Source organism: Phyllostomus hastatus, unplaced genomic scaffold, assembly GCF_019186645.2.
Source record: "Phyllostomus hastatus isolate PE091 unplaced genomic scaffold, TTU_PhHast_1.1 phas_contig_1, whole genome shotgun sequence".
NCBI lineage: Eukaryota > Metazoa > Chordata > Mammalia > Chiroptera > Phyllostomidae > Phyllostomus > Phyllostomus hastatus.
Genome location: NW_025333498.1, coordinates 15280320 through 15303361, shown reverse-complemented (window position 1 = coordinate 15303361; position 23042 = coordinate 15280320). Strand labels below are relative to the sequence as shown.

Sequence of the window (23042 nt, the reverse complement as noted above, 5' to 3'; positions counted from 1 at the left end):
TTATTGCAAAACACTCCTAACTAGTTCTTTTTTCCACCCTTCTACTCTCTGCAGTCTAATTTCTGTTAGCTGTTTGTAATCCTTTAATGTAAGTCAGATTCCAGCAGCCCTCAGCTCAGCCCCTTCTAGTGATTGTTCATCTTATTCAAAGTAAAAGCCAGAGTTCTTAAAATTTATCTGTAAGTCCTACATGATCTGGTTGTCTCTCTGATCTCACCTCTTACCACTCACTTCCTTATTTCACGGTTGTCACACTGGACTTCAAGCTATTCTTCGCATATGCCAGTTTAAGCACGAGATTGCTTCACATCTTTGAACTTGAACAGCTCTTCTCTTAGATAACTACATGGCTTGCTCCCTTTCTTCAGTTTTATGCTTAAATGTGGCCTTACTGGTAAGCCCTTATCTGACCACTCTACATGTAATAGGAATACCCTCATAATAGCAATACCCTCATACTGCTTTATATTTCTTTTTTTTTAAAGATTTTATTTACTTATTTTTAGAGGGAGGGGAAGGTAGTAAGAGAGGGAGAGAAACATCAGTGCATGGTTGCTTCTTGTGTGTACCGTACTGGGGACCTGGCCTGCAACTAAGGCATGTGCCCTAACCGGGAATCGAACCAACAACCCTTTGGTTTGCAGGCTGGTGCTCAATCCACTGAGCCACACCAGCCAGGGTGATTTACTGAGTTTTAGAGTTCTCTACTCTTTGTTTATTTTGTGATTTGATGTATTGTTCAAGTTTTCATTTTGTTTATTTGTTCATTGAGCTAATAATCATTATCTGCCAGTGATGTACCATGCACATAAATAGGAATTTTAACAGTAAAGCTAGCTTCAGAAGACAGAGGAATCTGATATGAGAAGCAGGAGGAAGCTTTGTACCATGTTACTGAAGGATTGTGTAATAGGATCCCTGTCTATATTCTTGATATTCTGTCAGCGTCAACGTTTGAAAGGTTTCTTACAACATATAAGCTGCTAGTTTTATAATCTAATGAAGGCGGTGGCATTGTTACCTACAATAACAACTTTTGAATCTAAGATTTAAGATATTTGTTAGGGTTGAACAGATTATTCTTGTTACTTTAGATTTACAGCCTTATTTTAATTATATATAAATAAAATATTTATTTTTCAAAACCAGTTTTTATGAAAAAACTGAGCCATAGTTTTCAGAAGATGTGATTCAGAAATGATTACTGAAAAATAGAGTTTAGAATCTTCATGGAGTATTGCAGGTGTCATCTGCTGGGACTGTTCTAGAATTTTTTCTGATTTAAAAGTTCTCAATGAATGTTATTTCTAAAGAAGTTAGAGTCAAAATGTGTAGTCCTTTTATGTTTACTTTTTCCTTTCTCATAATAGCAATTGGTGACATTTTATATCCTTTTTGTCTTGGTGTTAGGAATTTTAGAGTCAGTTTGCTACTCATTTAATGGACATTGAGGTGTTCCCAAATATTTGATTATTATGGATTAAGCTGATATGAACATTCCTGTACATGTGTGGTAGTGGTTATATGCCCTATTTCTTTTTGGTATATAAGTATAAAGGGGAGTGGAATTGTTGGTTGATAGGGTAGGCTATGCTTAGTAATAGATATTACCAAACAGTTTCAGAGTGGTTGGATCGATTTACCTTCCCACCATGGTATAAGAGGCTTATCCTCAAAAAACCAGCCTAGTATTCGACCTTTACCCCACCTCAGTGCTGATACCCAGAGACAACCAGTTTACAATCTTTTCAGCTGTGTTATTTTTCCAGGTATTTACCTCTGTATTCTAGGTAAGATGCTTGTGTTATTATTTCATTTTAAAATATTCAGTATTCAGTATACTATGAATATATTCTTTCTGTATGATTTTACCCCCTTGGGTAAATAATTGCTTTATTTAATTCATTTGGGTAGTTTTCTCCCTTGAACTCTTTGAACTGTAAAACTCCCCCTTACAAAGGTCACACATATCAGGTCCTTTCTCTCCTGCTCTTTCTCTTGGAAATACTACATTTGAAACCTTTGGTCACTACTTTAATTGGAGCAGTTCCTTTCTTATCTGGCTTCAGAGCTGTCTTCTTCTTTTTTAAAAAATATTTTATTTATTTATTTTTAGAGAGGGAAGGGAGGGAGAAAGAGAGAGAGAGAAACATCAATATGCGGTTGCTGGGGGCCATGGCCTGCAACCCAGGCATGTGCCCTGACTGGGAATCAAACCTGCGACACTTTGGTTTGCAGCCCGCGCTCAATCCACTGAGCTACACCAGCCAGGGCATGAGCTGTCGTCTTATGATTGCTATTCATCATTACCCAGGGAACTCTTTTTGCTTTTTTTCTTTTAATTTTTATTTATTGATTTGCCACACACACACACACTGATTTGTTCCGCCCATTCATGTATTCATTGGTTGATTCTTATAGGTGTCCTGACCTGGATTGAATCCACAACATTGGCATATGGGGATGACACTCTAACAAATTGAGCCACCCTGCCAGGGCTCTTTTTGCTTTTATTTTAGATTGTAACCCCTATTTTCTGGGCCTGTCCCATGTCCTTTTCTTCTTGATTTGTTATTTTTATTTTGTGCAGCATATCCTTCATTAGCCTGCCTCCTGAGAAAGGGTATATGGAAAATAAAAATTTAAAGACTTTGCTTGTATGATAATATTTTTATTCTTTCTCCACACTTGACTGGTACGTTGGCCACATGTAGAATTTTAGGTTGACAGTATTTTTCCTTAGAATTTTGAAGGCCTTGTGTTATCATTCTAGCTTTTAGAGATGCTGTTAAGTCATTGTGTCACCTATTTGCTCAGTTCTTTGTGTGCTTTGCTGCTGCTTTTTTTGTTCTCTCTTTCCTCCCTCCCTCCCTGTCTTCATATGTGCCTTGATCAGATTCCTTAATTTCTGTACCCATTTTCTTATCTTAAAATGAAGATATTTGTTATACCTACCTCATAGGGTAAAGCTCTAATGCAAGTACCTGGCATGTAGTTAGTGCTCAATAAATATTAGCCAATATTTTTCTTTTACATCTTCTGTACTCTGCATTTTCTGTTTCCTCTCAATTCCTTTTTTTTTGTGGTTTATTTTGGCTCTCTATGTTTGAGGCTTCTCTCAAACATCTATTGATCTCTGCTAATAATTTATATTTAAGAGTGAGGCACTACGAAGCTGATGGGGAGATGAGGGGCTTTTTGACATGTGGGCTTCCCTGTAGACTGATTGCACAGTGAGCTGCCATTTTTCTTGACCACTATCCAATCCTACCCCACCTCTACCATCAATATTTGTAGGTATTTTCTACAGAGAAATTCAGAAAGGCCTTGACTTGACCATCAGGGATGCTGTGGATCTCTTAAGTCAGTGTATACTTACTTTCATTTAACCTTCTTTCCAGTGTGACACCTTCTCCTGCTTCTCCCCACTCTGCTGTGCTTGGGTCTGAAGTCAGAAGTCTCTCTGATTGGTTTATTCTAGAGACTGAACCTCTCTGTCTCCTACCAGATTGGGGGTGGGCTAGTGAGTTATCTCAGGCTTATATAGACTTTCATCCAATCCTCCTATTTTTATTTCTTTCCCTCATGTCTGCTGTCTGTGGTCCTTGATTTCTTCAGTTTTCAAATCTTATTGCTATGATGCAAAATTAACTGATTTTCTCCTCTGTATGTTCGTAGTTATCAGTGGTCCTCTGCCTTGCTGTGGCTGCTTCCCATCTTACAAAAATGGATTGATATCTCTGGTCTGCTTTGGTTCCTCTCCCATTTTTTGTGTCTTTCTTGGTTTATACGTTTTCTCTTTCTTCACCTGTTTTTTTTTTGAAGGATTGCAGAGATAAACGTGTAAGTTTGATCCTTCATATTTATTTATTTATTTTTAAGTTTATTTATTTATTTTTACAGAGAGGGGAGGAAAGGAGAAAGAGAGGGAGAGAAACATCAGTGTGTGGTTGCCTCCCGCACACCCCACACTGGGGACCCAGCCCGTAACCCAGGCACATGCTCCGACTGGGAATTGAACCTGCAACCCCTTGGTTCATAGTCCGGTGCTTAATCCACTTAGCCACATCAGCCGGGGCAGATCCATCATATTTAATCAGTTATCAATGATCTGGTGTTACTTTTTTCCCTTTACTTATTTATTTTTTTAGAAAATAAAAAAAATTGACACCCTACCTCTTCAGTGATTTTTTTAATGTTAAGAATTTGATTAATTTATTTAATGTGTTTAAACATCAAGCTTATTAAATTTCAGAGTCTTAGAAGTCAGGTACTGGGTATTATGTTCTGTGTGTGCATATGTGTGTGTTTAAAAGAATTACCTACCATGCCATGTGCTTAGGTATTCAGTAAATTTACATTCAAAGAATGAATATATAGGATGTAGTTTTAATTGATTCATTCTTTAAATCTTAGCTTTTGCTGACCATTTTAGCAGTTGGAGTTGCTCAGCAAATGAGTAAATCCTATATTTCTGAAACTGAAAATGTTACAGTGTGTAATGTGTCATTGTTAACAGAAGTTGATTGATCACTTGCAGGGTTTGTGGACACTGTACTGTTAATGCAGGTTGTTTTGAATAATATTTAGTCTAATCACTTTGAGATGATGCCCGCCTTTCTTGCTAAGATGTCTTTTGTGCACTAATTTACCATTGTTACAGGCACACTCTGTCCAATAGAACTTTCTGCAATGATGTAAATGTTCTGTTATTTGTGCTGTCCAATAAATAGGGTATCCACTAGCCACATGTGATTTTGAGCAGTTGAAATGTGGCTAGTATGACTGGGGAACTGAATTTCAATTTTATGCAACTTTAATTCATTTATATTTAAGTTAATAGCCACAGATGACTAGGGGCTATCATTTGGACAATACAGTTTATAGATTATTATTCTGATAGAATGTACTAAGTTTCTGATTTAAATATTTTATATTGCCTGTCACTTGAATTAGTTTGGAATAAAATATCCAACTAAGGAATAGGACTTCGTGAGTCATCCTCAGTTTTATTATTATAATTATTGTAAAACTACATTTTCCTTTGTATTTACCTAAGAATAAATTCATGCAGCTTACAATTTCTGAAATGAAAGTAAAATGTGTTTTAGGTTGTTATATTATGCCTGTTTCATTTGGAGTATTTGGGGTACTGATAAGAGATCTAAAATGAAAATGAAAGGTGAAAATATTGTCTACTTTGGCAACTTTTGGGGATTTGCTTCCATCCTATAAGAGAAAGGGAAAATACTGTTTGAATCAAAGCCTGGTTTGGTTTTAGACTTTTTATATTCTTTTTATATTCTTTAATGTTTTGTTTTGCATTGTTAAAGTTTGGATGAAAGTACTGTGTTTGTGACATCAGACTTCTTGGTGAAGTACAGGTTAATTCAGAAAATTTCTTTTGAGTCAGGGATGAAAAGTAATTATAATAAATACTGTAAAGATAATCTTTGGCTAATCAGAGTTATGCCATCAATTGAAGTATATGGTAAGTTTAGTGTTGTTTTATTGGATGAAATTAAGTCAGTTATTTACAGTAAAGGGGTAAAAAATTCATAGAATTGGAGGTATGGCTTTGGTTACAGAACATTATAATTTTGCTTAATCTTTTCAGTGAAATACACATTTTTGGAATATTGATTAGTACAGTTGCCATTATACATATAGTTTAGCAAGATACAATATCATATTTACTATTTTTTATAGTATTATGATTGTTAACTAACAATGGAATATTATTCAGACCCTTGAGAAGATACATTATGCAGTTCTTTCAAATTCTTTTTGTTCTTCTGATGGCTTCAGTTCCCGCTAAGTCCCTTATTCTTAGCAGATGATTTGTCCTTTCATTTCTCACAGAATGTGAACATATCCTCATTGTCTTGATCTTCCCCCTTATTATACTGCAGGCATCATCACTGATGCCCACCACCCCTTACATTACAATGGAAAAAGTGTCTCGTTTCCATTGTAATGGAATCCCTGCACCTTTTTATCCTCTCAGGGATCTTGCATGTCTGCTTTTCTGCCTGTTTCTCGTCATTTCAGCCTATTTTCATTGTTTTTTTTTTCCCCACTTGCGTTTTACTGAGCCCAGCCTTTCACCATCAGTACAGATATAAATGTAATGGAAGGGAGCTGACCTTCCTAATTCTTCTTCCTTCTCATCCAGTCTTCTTGAAAGAGCTGTTTTGTTTATTCTAATTCTTCTCTTCCTAGCAAACTGTTTTAACAAGCCTTCTGTATGATTTTGATGCGTGCAGACCTGAATTTGGAGAAGCACATCCCTAGTCTGTTCTTACAGGTCAATCAAGAAGCGCACTATTATCACTGTAAATCAGGAGTGCACATGATAGAGGACTGTGTGTACACTTACACAGACACAGAGGAATCAGCTTTTGTTGGGTGAGGTGGTGCTTAAACCTAGAAAAAGTAATTATTGGTCAGTTAGTTAGGGTTAAGTTTGTCTCTGAGTGACAAAAAATTCAAATATAAATTGTTAGTTTTGTTTTGTTCCTGATAAACACAGGTAATACAGGTTTGGTGACAACATGGCTGTCAGATACTTAGGCTTCTTTATTCTTGTTGTTCTACCATCTCCAACAATGAACTTGAACTTCACGGTTTAGTTTGACTATATTCATCCTTTAAAGGCACATTCTAGTCAACAGGAAGGAAAAAAGTTTCCTGTTTAGGAAAGTTTTCAGCAGTTACCCAAATAAGTCCCATTGATGAGAATTTAGACGTTGGCCACACCAACTTATAAGGGAGCCAGGGAAATAAAGTTCTTATTTCAGGCAGCCATACGTGAAGATATAATTCATGGGTTCATTGTAGAGAAGGGGGCAACATGTATAGGGGGATAATTAAGAGCCTCTGCCACGATAAACCCTGAGAGCTTTGGTTACTCAGTCACTAAACCCTGAATGCTTATTATAAGTAGTGCACTATCTTTATGGTGGCTGTAGGAAAATGAGGGAGATGGGAGTGGGTACAGAATTACAAAAAATTCAAATCTATTCTTCGGCTAAGATACTACTTTTACTTGGTGACATCAGACATGCAGACATGAGTTACAGAGCAATGTAGGAATCAGGGTGTAAGTAGAAGGAATCAGACTCATGTGGAGTTTATTTTTAGAGAGGAGCATTCCTAGAGGACTGGAGTTTTGGGAAGACAAATTTGAAGAAGAGAATTGACATACCTTTAAGCAAATGGAGCACTTTGTATAAGATAATAATCACTGTTGAACACTCTTACTACTTTGCAAGAATCTTAAGACTGATTTCCAATCTAGAACTGAGGAAGGAATTGTAATAGGCAGCCCCTGTGAGAAATCTTTATTGGGTAGGATAGGCTGGTCTATTCATAATCTTAATATAAGGTAAGTAATAGCCTTGTTATTTATTAATTTATCTCAGCTGACATTTGCTATTTATAGTAGTTCCCTCAGTTTTGAAAATAGATAAAAAGTTTGTTTTCTAATTTGTATGTGGTAATTAAAACCATTGTAAGCTATGCTTTCCGCAATTGAATAATTTTATAGAAAGAAGGTAGGTAAATTTAGTGAGAAAAACAAGCCTGGATGTCATAGAAGAGAGAAGGAGGAGTAAGCTTTGAGAGTTATAAAAAGTAGTTGAGAGAACCAGTCAGAAGGCATATAGGTTTGGCAGTTTACTGACATCTTAAAGACATTTAAAAGTTTACATATAAAAAAATTTCATATATAAGAAAAGTTTATATATATAAAACATTTAAAAGTCTATATACAATCAATAGAATTTTATATTTTTTCACTTAGTATTGTAGTGTGGACATTTTTTTGGTCATAGAAAATTATTTAAAAGAGTGATTTTTTTTAATTGCATAATATTCCATGGTTCATATTTACCATAAATGATATACCTGTTCCTGTTCCTTATTGTTAGATATTTAAGTTGCTTATAACATTATTGTTACTCTAAACAAAGTAGAAATAAATTATATCTTTAATAAGGAATAAAAACTACATGTTAGGATATTTAGTATTATTGGGGAGAACTTTGAAGTAGCAGAAATAACATTTTGAGAGGTTTTTCCTAAGGCAAGAATAGTGAAATTAAGTAATACCTTATAAAATGTGAACTTTTGTCATCAGTTTAAGAAAATTAAAGCAATATAAAGTATTGTTGACTTGCATAAACTAATACAGTAAAATAAATGTGGATAATTTACATTTTCTTCCTTATATATATAAATGCTTAAGCTTTATACATTTACTGATGTCTACATTATATTGATTTTTTTAGCGGTGAAATAACACTTTATTTTTGTTTGGCATACAGATCTTTTGGTAGATTTATTTTCTTCCAATAAAGTGGTACTGTATTAGCCATTTCTTAAGTTTAGAAAAGAAATTTTTTAAGTTGTGTTCAAATATGCATATGTTTTCATTAGGCTTACTATACTTCTCTTGATTTACAGGCCTTTTTGCAAATGTGTAATCTGCCTATCAAAGTGGTTTGTAGGGCAAATGCAGAATATATGTCTCCATCTGGTAAGTTTTTTTTTCTTCTCCATTAATATTATGCACTGATAAGATTGCAGGGCTAATCCAATTTGTACCTACATTTTTAAAATACCTATATTTTTGGTTTATCCTTTGAAGAATTTCCCTATAGTTTTATAAAATAACAATCGCAAACTTGACAGTATTGTGGTGGGCGTGTCTGTGCATCTCAGCTCTGTGGTCAGAGATGGGTGGTTACTGGAAAGTTAAGGAATTGTTTTAAATAGTAGACAGTAAGAAAATACAAAATCTCAGATTTTGCTGTTCTTATTTACATAGGACCGTTTCCTCTTCACAAAACAAATTTTAATATTAAGGAATCCAGTTATATTCTCTATATTATATTCTTTAAATTATATTCTCCCATTATAAAGATGGAAGAAGATTGTGAAATAATTAAATTAACTTGTCATAGATCTTAATGTCACCCCTGAATGTTTTTGGTTTCCAGTTCTTTTTGTTTTAACGGGCTTTAACATACTTTTCATTAAGATTTTAGCCTTTCTGCTATTTTTCATAATCAGTATTGCTTTTCTGTGTGTCATGTATTAGTAAAGCACAATTTAAAATATATATGATTCAGATAATTTTAACATAAACAATGCCACAAAGCTGATAAGTAAATGTTAAATAGAATTGATATGGATTATTGTTAACTGGTTTTGCTGGAGCAATAGTAACACAGAATTATTTCTTTATGAATAAATCTCGTTGAATATAACAGATGGGCATAAGTGTGTTAAATTGTTTTTTAGGGAAACATTTATCTGTCTCTTCATTGTAATCATAACTTGTATTAAATGGTTTTCATCTTAAGTTACTAAGGCTAGTAATAATTGTCAAAAGCTGTGAAGATGCCCTCTCCATGTACACTGGGAATTCTAAGTGAATATGTCTATACCAGGTGGGGCAAAAGTGGGCTTATAGTAGTTTGTCTGGGAAATAATATAATATAATAATTAATATTGTTTAATTAATAATGTAATTAATAATACAGTAATAATTACAGCTTTTATGAATGATTAAATTTTAGTACCTTTTAAAAAAAAATTGAGGAATAAACTGTTTCATGTACTCACAACTATAAACCTACTTTTGCCCTACCCTGTATTTATAGGTTTATGAATATACATTTTAAGACATTTACAAGAGATAATTTCTAGAATTATAAACATAGATATTTTAGATTCTTGAAGGTCATTATTGACTCATTTTATGTTAATTTTATACATAGGTTTTATAAACCTCACTGAATTCTGGAGAAATGAATTGTGTTGGTTTCATCTATCTTTTTCCTCTATGTAGTCATACAAAGAGTGTAGAAATACATATAAAAGGGTTAGTAATCTAATACTAAAGTTGATCTCTTAGGCAAATAAGGAGAAGCCATATCTACCTGTTTCCTAAAATAACTATACTAAAGTATCACCTAGGTAGATATCTTATTTTATAGATAATAAAAGACAAACAGATACGTATTGTAAAGACTATAATAATACATATTCATTCACAGGAGGGATCTTCTAGGTAGATGAAGATGGCACTTTCTATTAAGAAATTTAAATGTTATATCTCTATATGTATTCTCTTTCATCATATAATTTGGAGTGATCAGGGGAATGTGTTACATTTTATTTGTTTATTTGACCTTGTGGAAAAATTTTTAAGCAAAGAGCATCATGGAATAGTCAGAAGACTGCTTGGCTAAGTTTTTAGGAAATTTTTACTCTAATCTTTCTGTGACTTTGTCACATACTAACAGTTTCTTTGGGAAATTTGACTTCTCTTTTTTAAGCACTAGTGATTTCATCTGTAATGTGAGATGGTTGGATTAGATGACATCCAAGGTCTTTTCTTTTTCTAATATTCTTGAAATCTACACACTTGCTTGGCAACATCTTCTTGCTTTCTTTAGAAATAAAAGTTCTGAAAATGATATTTCTGCCTCAAGTGATTATTCTGCCTATTTGTTTTCTTTTATAACCTTTGGTTGGTGCCAGAGAATAACTGTCTTATTACGCTTTTGCCTGATAATAAGGATATGATGTTGGCTCCACTTTTAGTCAGGCAGGTAACAGGAAACATTATTCACTTCTAATTTGTTGCCTTTTGTATATCTCTCTAGATTCAGAGGTATATAATTGCTCCGTTGACTACCAACACTACTTCCCTGTTTCAAAACCTACAGTGCTCAAAGTATTTTTAAGAAAAGAAATAAAATGGGACCTCTTTCTTCCAAGAACCACAAACTGGTTATTGAAAATGAGAAATATACTTTGCTCTCAGAATGTTACATCCCAGAAATACCCTTCAATCTGGGTATTCATTAATAAATAGTTTTCATTTTCAGATGATTTTATGTTGGAGGACCTGAACTATTTCTAGCAGTATAGTAGTTATAAAGATTTTATCCCAAGTTAAAAAACAATGCACAGATAAGAATTTTTTTTATTTACTGCAAGATTTATAATAGTAGAAGAAAAGAATGTGGAATTCAGTGTTTCTGTATTGGTAACATGGATATGTCTTCTAAATACATCTATTGAGTTGTTGTGTTCCAAAAGGCCTGGCTTTCTTTTGTAGTGTGTTATCCTATGGATGCAGATGACGCTTTTGTTGGTGCTCTGCATCTCATCCATTACCCTCAGGCTGACTGAGCCAGAGAGGAGTGAATGTATTGAAAAGGACCATGAAGAAGCCTGCTGTTAATGTGAACTCTATTTGAACTAGGCCTGACAGCAAGGTTTATTATCTAGTTTTGGGGGTAAACTTTATTTCTATTTAGAGACTATTTTGTTCTCATCATCTCTCATAATTCCATCAACTATTAGTATTTATAGGAATGTACTAATTTTTAATGTGGTGTTTATCAATATTTAGAGAAGCCAGTTTTTATAAGCATCCTACTTGTTCTTTTGTCCCCCATGTTAGGAACATACTTTGTATAATACTTCATAAACTAGCATACCTTCAAGGATTGTTAATTCTCTTCCTGATATTTCTGATTCAGAGACATTTATTAATATATCATTATGTGCTTAAAATATTGACCTTAATGAGGACCTGAGACTTGGAAGTAGAAGATGTAGAAAGAAATCTTCTTAAATGTAATTTTAAATACGGATTGATTCATTATACTCCAAAGAGAAGACCTAGTTGAATTTCTTTGAAATCTATCAGCGGTCATGAACCAGTGTCTGGGCTTGGCTTATGTAATTTGAATAAATAATATTTACAGCTATATAGTGATTTGGTAGTGTTAGTTCTGAAAAGGGAATATTGTGGTCTGTTATTTTACATAAGTGAGAACTCTGGAAATGAATAATTCAAATTGTTCTTTTTTCTTTCATTTTAAAATTAGTCAATATTCAGTGTTTAAAAATTTATAGAATTTAACATCCACGTTTAACTGCAATTTTCAGAAGTTAGAGTGTTGTGAAATTCTGCATTAATGAAACAAATCCCAGTTTTGTGTTGATTTCCTATGTTTATTAGTACAACCTTTAACTTATTAAAATGTTTTCTCACATTTTTTTTCCTCAACAGGTAAAGTACCATTTATTCATGTAGGAAATCAAGTAGTATCAGAACTTGGTCCAATAGTCCAATTTGTTAAAGCCAAGGTAATAAAAAAGATATTAAATGCATTTGATCACAGCCACTCTTAAATAAGTCAGTCATTCATCATTCTTTAGCATGACTTAACATTTACATTGATTTTAACCTGGTTTTTAAAAGTGCCAATATAAACTATTGGAGAGATATTTCTAAAATGTTATTTTTTAAAGATACTGCAAATCAATGGCCAAAGGGTAATTTGATCTTTATAAAATGGTAGATAATTTTTTAACTTATGAGAATTTTGTTCATAAATGAAAACTGTTAGGTTGTTAAAAAAATGTCAACCTTTGAGAAGGGAGACATAGGATCTGTTAGAAGTCAGATGTATTAATTTGTCCATTTGAATTATTCAGTTTAGATTTTAATAGTTATTAAAGGGCAGCCTCCATTAACATTTTGGGGAAAATTCTTCAAGACTTTCTTTTCTCTTTGTATACATAGAAAAGCATAGATCATATTATTTTTAGTTATTTTGTAACCTGCCTTTTAAAATCATCAATATGTTTGGAAATTTTTCCATGTTAATGACTATACACACACATACACACATATACATATATATAAATATTTATGTATAAATTACCCTTTTAAATTATGTAGTATTCTATTATATGGATGTATTATAATTTATTAAGTCTTTATTGATAGACACTTAAGTTGTTGCAAGTTGTTGCCAATTTTTGGTTATTATTGAGTGCTAAGATAAATATTCCTGTATATACCTTTGTACACTTGTCAGATTATTTCCTTAGGATAAATTCTTAAGAGATATTGTGATGTTATAGGGTATGCATTTTTAAAATCTTAAAACAGATTGCCAGATTGAATTAAAGGTTATACCATTTTATGTATTCACTTATTACTATAGTGTATTAGAATTTAAAAATTAGTATCTATTTCCCTATACCTTTGTTTATTTTTGACCACTTTATGAGTAACATATGTCAATCTTTTGGCATTTATTAGTAATAAGGTTACTTAAAATAACAAAGTTTACTGACCATTATTGTTTTCTTTTGTGAAATAATTGATAATATAATTTTATCCATTGAAAGCATTATTTTTATAATTGTACATACTGCTTATTAATATTTTGTGGCAAGAGAATATTAACTATTTTTTCATATAAAATAATTATCTTTTTGAAGGCAGTTTAGAAATTAATCCAATGAACATTTGCTGCAAAAAGACTGATGCTATATTCCTTGGTAGTAAGATAACTGAAAGTTTTTGTATATTTAATATGATGCTCTTGAATTTTTTTAAATTCCCTTTAGGGCCATTCTCTTAGTGATGGGCTGGATGAAGTCCAAAAAGCAGAAATGAAAGCCTACATGGAATTAGTCAACAATATGCTGTTGACTGCAGAGGTATACTAGAAAACAATAGGTCTTGAAAATAAGCTTGTTTTTTAGTGAAAGATAATCTTTTCTTATGGGTTATTTTAAAGTTCTTGAGAAATAGGAAAATAGTCAAGCTGTTCTTGGGCTAGGATGCTCACCCAAATTGTTTGATCATTATCTTTGAACAGAATGCCTGACAGTTTCAGTTCTAATTTTGTAAAAAGGAGTGATTCTTGCCTACTTACTTGACTTCAGCATGTGAAGTTTACTTGAGTAATAGTTATAAAATACTTTAATGGTATTTAGAGATGTACTATATGAATAAAAAATGTTATCAAGTACCACTATCAAATTTAATAATTATATATAACAACAGTAGTGAAGGAAGAAAACCCTCATACATATGTCTTTTATAAAGTTGTCTTATAAAAAATCACCATGGTAAGAAATAACTTTCTTTTTACCCATTTTCTCTTTGGTATTCTAAAGTTTAGTGACTGTTTCTTTTGTTCCTAGTTGTATCTTCAGTGGTGTGATGAAGCTACAGTAGGGGAGGTGAGTGGTTCTGCAGCATTTATCTTAATTAAAATTTAATGAGAAAACACTTTTGCTCAGAATTGTAAGTCCCTGCTCATAAATGAAACATTGTGGGTTTATACCATTAGTGATATAGTTTTTCACTTACTTTAATTTTGCTTGCACATACATTTTAGGGAAGCTATGTGTCATTGTTTGATATAAATGGTTGCAAAGTACATAAAAGTTTATATATTTTTAAAGGGAATGTTTTAAAATTTTAATTTTTCAGCTTATGAGCTCTGTATTTTTTCAGATTGTTATATTTGTGTTCTCTGACAATTTATTTCCCTGAAATTCTATTTGTAAAAAGAGTCTTTGTTTTTAGAAAGAATTACATTTTTAACAAAATCTTTTTGCTTTAGATCACACATGCTAGGTATGGATCTCCTTACCCTTGGCCCCTGAACCACATTTTGGCCTATCAGAAACAGTGGGAAGTCAAACGCAAGATGAAAGCCATTGGATGGGGTAACAAGACTCTGGACCAGGTCAGTTCAGACTGAAGTTCTCAGAACCCTTAATGCATTTAAGATAAACCTTTAATGCATTAGAAATTAATTTTTTAAATATTGATAGTACTTTAAAAAATCCCAACATAATAAAAAACTAACAAAACAGTTGCCCTCATTTTCTTTGATATGAAATAGTTTTCTTTTATAAAAATCACATGTTTATTGTAAAACAAATTATATAATAGAGAAAAGTCTAAAAAGGAAATAAAAATTGCCTGAAATCCTTCCACCTAGAAATTGCCACTGTTAACTATTTGGAAAACATTTTTCTGGATGTCTCTTGATAACATTTTCCTTAAATGGGATCATATTATACCTGCCACTCTATTACCTGATGTATTCAACAATACATTGCGGGTATCTTTTATGCCAATCAATATTGATCTGCAGCATTAGGGCTTTAAAAAAACCCTGTTAAATACAGTGCTTAATATATCTCTTTTGTTGTTGTTGTTCTTAAATTTACTGAAGTAGCAAGATTGAAAAATAAAAATCTTGTCAAGGTCATGAGCTTGTACAGCATTAGACTACTTAGTGTCTCTTTTCCACAGCCACCCCTAGTGCTAGGCAGCCAACTCACTTCTGCGTGCCATTACCCACAAGGGGGGTTGGGTAAATGAATAGGGCTGGAGTAAATAAAAGCCATCTCCTCTAGTGGGAACACAGCTGAAATGCTTTGCTCATGGTGGGTCAGCAGTGTCATCTTTAATAGGCAGGTTTTTAAAAAATACATGTAAAGTCATTTGAGTATATGGATTCAGGGAAACAGTTTTTGTAGGGAGTGAAATTTTGAGGTAAAAACTTTCTTGATAATAATCCTTATAAGTAACTTAATTGTACTTTCATTTACAGGAAATTAGCTCTCCAATTTTCTTCATATTTCTTTTATAGAAAGTATTATTTATGTTATATGTGACCTGTAGCCTGACTTAAATAAATACATTGTAAAAGATTACCTAAACTTATATTTTTGTTGTAAATCGTACTATAACTTGTTTTAGACACATGTTACTGTTTTGCTAATTTAGATGTTTTCCTTTGGGGTCTGTGGCTGTGTCAGGTCCTAGAAGACGTGGACCAGTGCTGTCAGGCGCTTTCCCAGAGACTGGGAACACAACCGTATTTCTTCAATAAGCAGTAAGAAATTTTAGTTTTTAAAGTTAGTTTCTTTTCTATATTGTTAAGTTACAAACTTGTTTTATCATAGAGGAATTGTTTAATCAAGAAATGTTTGTGAAAAAGATTGTTATATTTAAACTTATTTTTTTCCTTTATTAAACATTTAGCACCTCTTGGGTATCAGGTGTAGTGCTAGACTCTGGGAGACTAAGATTTCTAAAATGTGTTTTTGCCATTAAGAATTTCTCTTAAGGAAAAATATGTAAACCAGTCATTAGTGTACCACGGGATAGAGGTTCTCCTAGAGGTAGTTCAAGGTGCTATGTAGGGAAATATGACACCTTAATTAACAGAATTCTAAACTTGCAAAGTACTATTAGAATGTGAAGTGTAACTACATTGTCTGTATAGGGTGATGCCCTAGGGACTAGAAAAGCAAACACAACCAAACAATAAAAAAAATAGTATTGGGTGGACAAGCACAATCATGAGCTTATTTTTTAAAAGTTAGTGAAAGTATTTGTAAAGCACAGAAATGAATACAAATGATATAGATTAAATATTTATGTACATAGGTTAATTTATGTTTCACTAAGACAGATTTTATTTTTTTGGTAATTTGGAAAGGAATAGTATAGGCAAAGAATGAATTTTTTTATTTTCAAGTTATAATTTTAGTGTATCAAAATCAGCATATCCTGTGTACGTATTTAGTGTATCCTGTGATCCAGTGTAAGATAGGCTTAAATTAGCATTGAATCTCAGTGGTTTGCTTAGAAATTTTAACCTTTTTCTTTGCTTTTTAATAAAATATTTTGCTTTTTAAATTGATAAGTTTTATAAAGCTTTATTTGCTATTATTTATTATATATCTTTATAGGCATTGGTCTTCTATAGCCACATCCAACATCATTTTGTAGAGAGATTAACATTTGTAGCAAAAATGACTGTTTGATAGTTTGGAATATTTAAGTTATGTTAGTCTATACTATGTGTAGTTGGTAGGAAAATAAAATTGGAGTCTGTTCATCAATCAAGATAGGTGATAGTGTTCAAAAGCTCCATGAGTTGAAAGCTTAGAAACGTGTTTTATTGTTTGAAGTGCATCATTCTATGTTAGGAGTTAGTTTTGTTATACACGCTGCCTTCATGGGAAGCCAGCAGAATGAAACTAACTTATTTTTCTTATTTAAATTCAGTGTCAAAGTAACATTTGACATGTGATTTAGTGGAAATATTAGAATATTTTTTCTTCATAAGGGCACAATTATATTTAAACTTGTAATGAAAAATTTAAAATCTAGAATGGTTACAAAACTAAAATTCCCTATTCAGAAACTGTTTAATTGATATTAAGATATAGGTTTTGGCAATAATTTTATCTTATATGAAACCTAGATAAACAGTTTTCCTAAAGTTATGACTAATGAATGGAATAGATTGTTTTTAATTTTACCCAATTGTTCATTAATATTAGCATGCTAGTAAACACTTTATTTAGGAAAAAGTAACTTGGTATTTTCACTTTGTTGTGGCAGAATTTTTCTTATTCTTTTTATTTGAGGCAGGAGTGTTTGTTTTGTGAGATGTGACACCTCAGTGAAAAGAGCACTGGCTCAAGTCAAGACAGATGGTATTGGATTCCAAGTCAGAGGCCCTGACTTCTGTCCTTGGCTCTAGCATATACCAAACTGTGGCAGGTTACTTTATTTTCCTGTGTGTCCCCCCTTTACCCTCTTCTACTAGAATAAGTTTTTGTTCTAGCTTCTCTACCTACGGGGGATGTTGAGAGGGCTTATGAAAGAAACCCTCTAGCTTCACTTCATGGGAGAAAGGGAAAAGGTGGCGGAGGGATGTCTTGTAGTGAGAACAGTAATTGGGAAAAGAGGACAAAGCTAAATGGTGGACCAGTAAAAGAACAATAAATTAGAAAAATATTGGAAATAATAGAAGGTAGATACTAAAATATTTGGCCTTTGTTTCCTTCAAAATATATAGTATTGGTAGCTTTTACATATTAAATCGTATTTCAGAAATGCAACAAAAGCAAAATCTATACTGTGCTATCTTGCTGATATGTGATATCTAGTAAGACGCCTACACAAAGACTATTAAGTCATTTTTCCCCTTCAAGTATAGAGTTGGAATGAAAAAATAAAACTTTCCTTAAAGTGATATTTCTGTGTGACCTTTTTAATAAAGGGGAAGAAAGAATAGAAAAATATATTTTCTAAATATAATTAGGATAGAAAGAGTTATACTATTCTAAAGCATTTATGAGCTCCTCACAAGTCTGTGTTTTCCTGACAGAACCTGTTACCTAGAAGAAGCCCAAACCTTGATTAAAACTAGGTTAGGTTGAATGACAAATTGGAAAAGGAGTTAAAAAATACTGCTAGTAACTATTAAGTAAGTGGGAAAATTTGAAAAGATACCTTCATATATAGATGGAAAGGTATATTGAAGATGAAGAATTTCAGGGAGGAATAGGATTTTATTGAGGTTTATTCAATTAAGAAATCACCAGTTAAGAAAATTAATGGGAAATAGTTAAAAAATATCCAAAGGCAAAATATGGAAAACTTTGATGGCAAGGGGCTAGATTTACAAACTTGAATGACAATCCTAAAGATTAGTAGCCAGGATGTAAATAAAGGATATGTATATTATTTCTAGTAGTATGAAGACACAACAGGTTAGCAGTGTAATTGGAAAAAAGATTAGGGAACAGTTGGACAAAATTAATATTTTTGAAACTAGACTGTGAAAGGTCAGAAGGAAAAAATATGGGATTATAATAAAGCAAAAAAGAGATTTTTAATGGGAAAGGTTAGGAAAACATTCACATTTACAGCATTGTTTTTATTTTAATATTCACGTGAAAGACTAGATAATGAACAAAAATGTGGAAGGAATAATAATGCAAGATAAGACAACAAATTGCTTTGGACTTTAAAAACATATTTGTCACCCTGGAATATTTATCTAATAAAAAGTCTATAAAGAGCCCTGGCTGGTGTGGCTCAGTTGGTTTGGTTGGGCATATGAAAAGTCACTGGTTCAACACCTGTGCAGAGCACATGCCTGGGTTGCCAGTTCAGTGCCCCGTTAGAGCAAGTGAAAGAGGCAACTGATACTCCTCTCTCACGTCAGTGTTGCTTTCCCTCTTTTTCTCCCTCCATCCCCCTCTCTCTAGAATCAGTAAAAGGATAAAAAATGTTTTTAAAGTGTATAAAGATAAATGCACCAATAGTACATGTGAAAGATGTTAAAAGTCTTAGGGGGAGAGTTGCTATCAATATCCAAGTCACAATCCACTAGCTACTTAGCAAGCAGAAGGGCGGAAATGTTATGTTTTCTCTCCAGGTGGTATAGGAAAGGTAATTAAAACTGGAAGTACTTAAAGATCTTGGCTTGATTAAACAATTCAGTCAAAATATTGGGTCAGGTGTGTTGTTTTGTGCTTGTTTTGCATCAGTTGCAAATATTTTTCTGAGTTTATTGCTTTTTTTAAGTCAGGTTTGTTATAGTCTAATTGACATATAGTAAAATTGACACTTTAATGTGTATAGGTCTGAGAGTTTTAGCAATAGTATATAATTGTGTTAACCACTACCATAGGAAAGACTTGAGGTAATTGGTAACTTACATGTATGTCAGAGTCAATATATATAAGTAGCTGAGATTTGTAAGGATGAAAACAAATATGCATTAAAATGTGTGTGTGTGTGTTTTGGTCAACTTTGTATATTGTATTCTGCTCCCTGTTAGATGTTCTGAAGTAACTGCCACAAAGCTGCTACCTTAAGTTACTTTAGATCAGTTTTGTATGTTTGTTTTCTATATGCAATTCAGCACCATTGGGTTATGTGGATGTATATTTTCAGCTAATAACATTATGACCACTTCAGGGGCACTTCTAGGTCGCTCTAGGTTACAGGTACATGTATACTTGAACTCATGCAGTGCCTTCACTTACTGAGAAAGGATGCCCATCTACACTGTTAGAAGTTGCATCAGGGAATATATTGACCTTTAGTCTAAGAAGCAAAGGGTACTTAACCCTAAAAGAAGGATTAGGGAAATAAATTCTGCTTTGGTGAGATAAGATTTATCTTTTAAGAAATTTGTTTAGGGATATGGTAGAGTTGGTGTTTATATTACTTCTCACAGAATGTCTCACCTCTCCATTTATCCACCTTCTACATCCTTGGTTCTTTTCAGGGATCCATTTGTTACTGATAGTTTAGTGATAGGGTCCTGGTGCTATTAAGTCCAAGGACACTTGTGATTTTTTTTAAACTATCCCTTTGTCTTCCCTTTTAAACATGGCCATAGACTGTATTTCTGACTTCGATGAAACCTTCATAAATGTGTCAAAAGAAAGAGAAGGCTTTGAAAGATAAGTATTATTGAAAAATTAAGTATTCTTAATTGTGAATAAGTATTATTGAAAAAGTAAATATTCTACACACCTTAGGTAGGATGCTTTCTTTTCTGTTTCATTTATTTATTCAGCAAATACAGATTCAGTTCTTAGATATTTTGCTAAGAACTGGGAATTTAAAGATATGTGCAGTGTTACCTTTAAATAGCTTGGAGTATAACGGGGGTAGGGATAGTTAAATAAACACAGTTGCAGTGTGGTATGAGAAGTACATCACCTTTTATTGATTTGTTTAATGTGTGACTCTGGAGTTTAGGGGAAAGTTTAGGACTAGAGATAAATATCTGGGAATTAGTGGATGAAGAGGCATTTAAAGCTATGGAACTGCATGAGTTCATTCATCAGTAGTGATCAAGGCCACACAGCCAGTAAGTGGCAGCAGTAGGATTCACACCTAGATTTGATGGATCCCCAGATTTGTTCTGCCAAACAGGATTACTGTGGCATATTTTCATTCAGGTGGGCTAACACATGTTTTCTGTAAAGCTTATTACCTTGGAGCTAACAACAGTAATTAGTTCATAATTATGAGAGATTTTCTCCTTTTTGTGATATTTATTGTACTAGCAATTATTTTAATGATTGGTGATGCCCCATTTATAGATCATTAGTAGTGAGGTAGACAAATTTCACATTTTTGTCAGTAATACATAATTAGAGGGAAAAATTCTAGACAAGTTTTTATTGAAGCCGTCTTCATGATTATGTCTCTTTTAGAAAGCTGTTACTTTAAAAGAGGTCAAATTCAAATGAAATCATATTGTAATCATTTTTATAATATATGATTGTGTAATCAGGTATAGTTGTGTTGTCCCAGCACCACAGCAAAATTGTCTGTGCTTAGATAACATTTTGTTTATGCGTCGATTAAAGCACTTACTAAGTTGTGTTGTGTTAATCTGTGTTTTGTGTCAATGTCTGAGAATGTGGTGTTTTTATATCTTGCATCTGGCACAGTTTCTGGCACATTAGAGAGCTTCTGTATTTATTTAGTGAACAAATTAATGAATAAAATTAATATGATCGATTATACCAATATTATTTTAAGACATTTAATAATACTACTGCTTCAAAAAGCAAGTCACACAACCAGCAATTAATAGTTTAAAATACTTTTTTCAAATCTTATAAAAAACTCTATAAGTTAAAACAATAAATTCTATCAAGTTGGGGTAGGATTTATTTCTTTCTGTGATTTTTTTTCTTTTAAATAGATGAATAAATGTTGTTAAAAATGGTATAGATCCCACCATACAAGTTGTATACTGTTTATGTTACTCTCATTTCTACTTTGGTTCTAGGCCTACCGAACTAGACGCACTGGTATTTGGCCATCTGTACACTATTCTGACCACACAGCTGACCAATGATGAACTTTCTGAGAAGGTGAAAAACTATAGCAACCTTCTTGCTTTTTGTAGAAGAATTGAACAGCACTTTTTTGAAGATCGTGGTAAAGGCAGCTCATCTATCAGATTGTCTTAGAGTTATGTATTAATTTAGTTATTATTATAAAAAATTTAACTTTTGAAATATGTGTTACTTGAATGACATAATAATGCTATCAGAATTTTAAAACCAAAACACTGCTTTTTGAAACCTCAGAAACAAGTTATATAGTGTATCTTATACATGTACTTTATACTGTTGTTTATGTATACACTGAAATAATTCCGAATGATTTCATTTGATGTTAAATTCTGTATCTTGAAATTTTTGTTTTCTTGAAATGTATGCATATAAAAATAAACCCTTAACAACTGTATGGCTGGTATATTTACTTGATCTTTCTGAAAGCCACTCTCTGAACTTTATGTACATGGAATGAACAGTGTCTTTTCTAAGGCAACTAATTTCTGTTCCTGCTCCCAAGGTTACTTCGCTAGATACATGGTAAACCTAGTCATAGGAAAAATGTTCTTAACACATATCCTCTTGGAAAATGTGACTACAAAGTGACAAAAATGATTACAAGGTGATTAAATCTTGGAACAGATTATCACTTAAGAGCATTCTTCATATCTAAACTTGATTGAATTTAAAAACATTACATCAGAGCAACTATAATTTACATTTGATAAAGGGAAAGTTTCAAGGACCTTATTCTTTGAAACTTTATTTTGAGACAAAACTATTTATTTTTTAAATATATTCTATTGATTATGCTATTACAGTTGTCCCATGTTCCCCCCTGCACCCCCTCCCCCATCAGTATCCCTCCCCCTTCTTAGTTCATATTCATGGGTCGTACATATAAATTCTTTGGCTTCTGATTTCCTATACAATTCTTAACTTCCCTCTGTCTATTTTGTACCTACTGTTTATGCTTCTTATTCCCTTTACCTTTTTCCCCATTCTCCCCTACCCCTTCCCCACTGATAACCCTCCATGTGATCTCCATTTCTGTGATTCTGTTCTTTTTCTAGTTGTTTGCTTAGTTTTTGCTTTTGTTTTTCCAGGTTCAGTTGTTGATGGTTATGAGTTTGTTATCATTTTACTGTTCATATTTTTTATCTTTTTTCTTAGATAAGTCCTTTTAACATTTTATATAATAAAGGCTTGGTGATGATAAACTCCTTTAACTTGACCTTATCTGGGAAGCACTTTATCTGCCCTTCCATTCTAAATGAAAGCTTTGCTGGATAGAGTAGTCTTAGATGTAGGTCCTTGCCTTTCATGACTTTGAATACTTCTTTCTAGCCCCTGAGACAAGAATATTTTAATAATGCTGGCTTATTCCTTTTGTGAGAAAGAGAGGATAGTTTTTACAGAAGTATCAATAAGAGTTTATATATAAACACTAAAGATTATATGTTGTCTCTTTCAAATTTTCTAATATTTTATATAAAACCAGGGATTCTATAAAGAGT

At 32.7% G+C, this 23042-nt stretch overlaps 1 protein-coding gene across 1 annotated transcript in view; it reads left to right on the top strand.

Moving 5' to 3' along the window:
- Positions 1–21937, top strand: part of MTX2 (metaxin 2) — a 59914-nt gene extending 37977 nt beyond the window's left edge. Inside the window, exons 4-10 of the mRNA XM_045831376.1 lie at positions 8467–8539; positions 12098–12174; positions 13450–13542; positions 14032–14070; positions 14457–14582; positions 15667–15743; positions 21474–21937. Of these exons, the coding sequence (XP_045687332.1) occupies positions 8467–8539; positions 12098–12174; positions 13450–13542; positions 14032–14070; positions 14457–14582; positions 15667–15743; positions 21474–21657 (669 nt within the window). The 3' untranslated portion in view covers positions 21658–21937. The remainder of the gene's footprint in view (positions 1–8466; positions 8540–12097; positions 12175–13449; positions 13543–14031; positions 14071–14456; positions 14583–15666; positions 15744–21473) is intronic.
- Positions 21938–23042: the final 1105 nt, after the last annotated feature.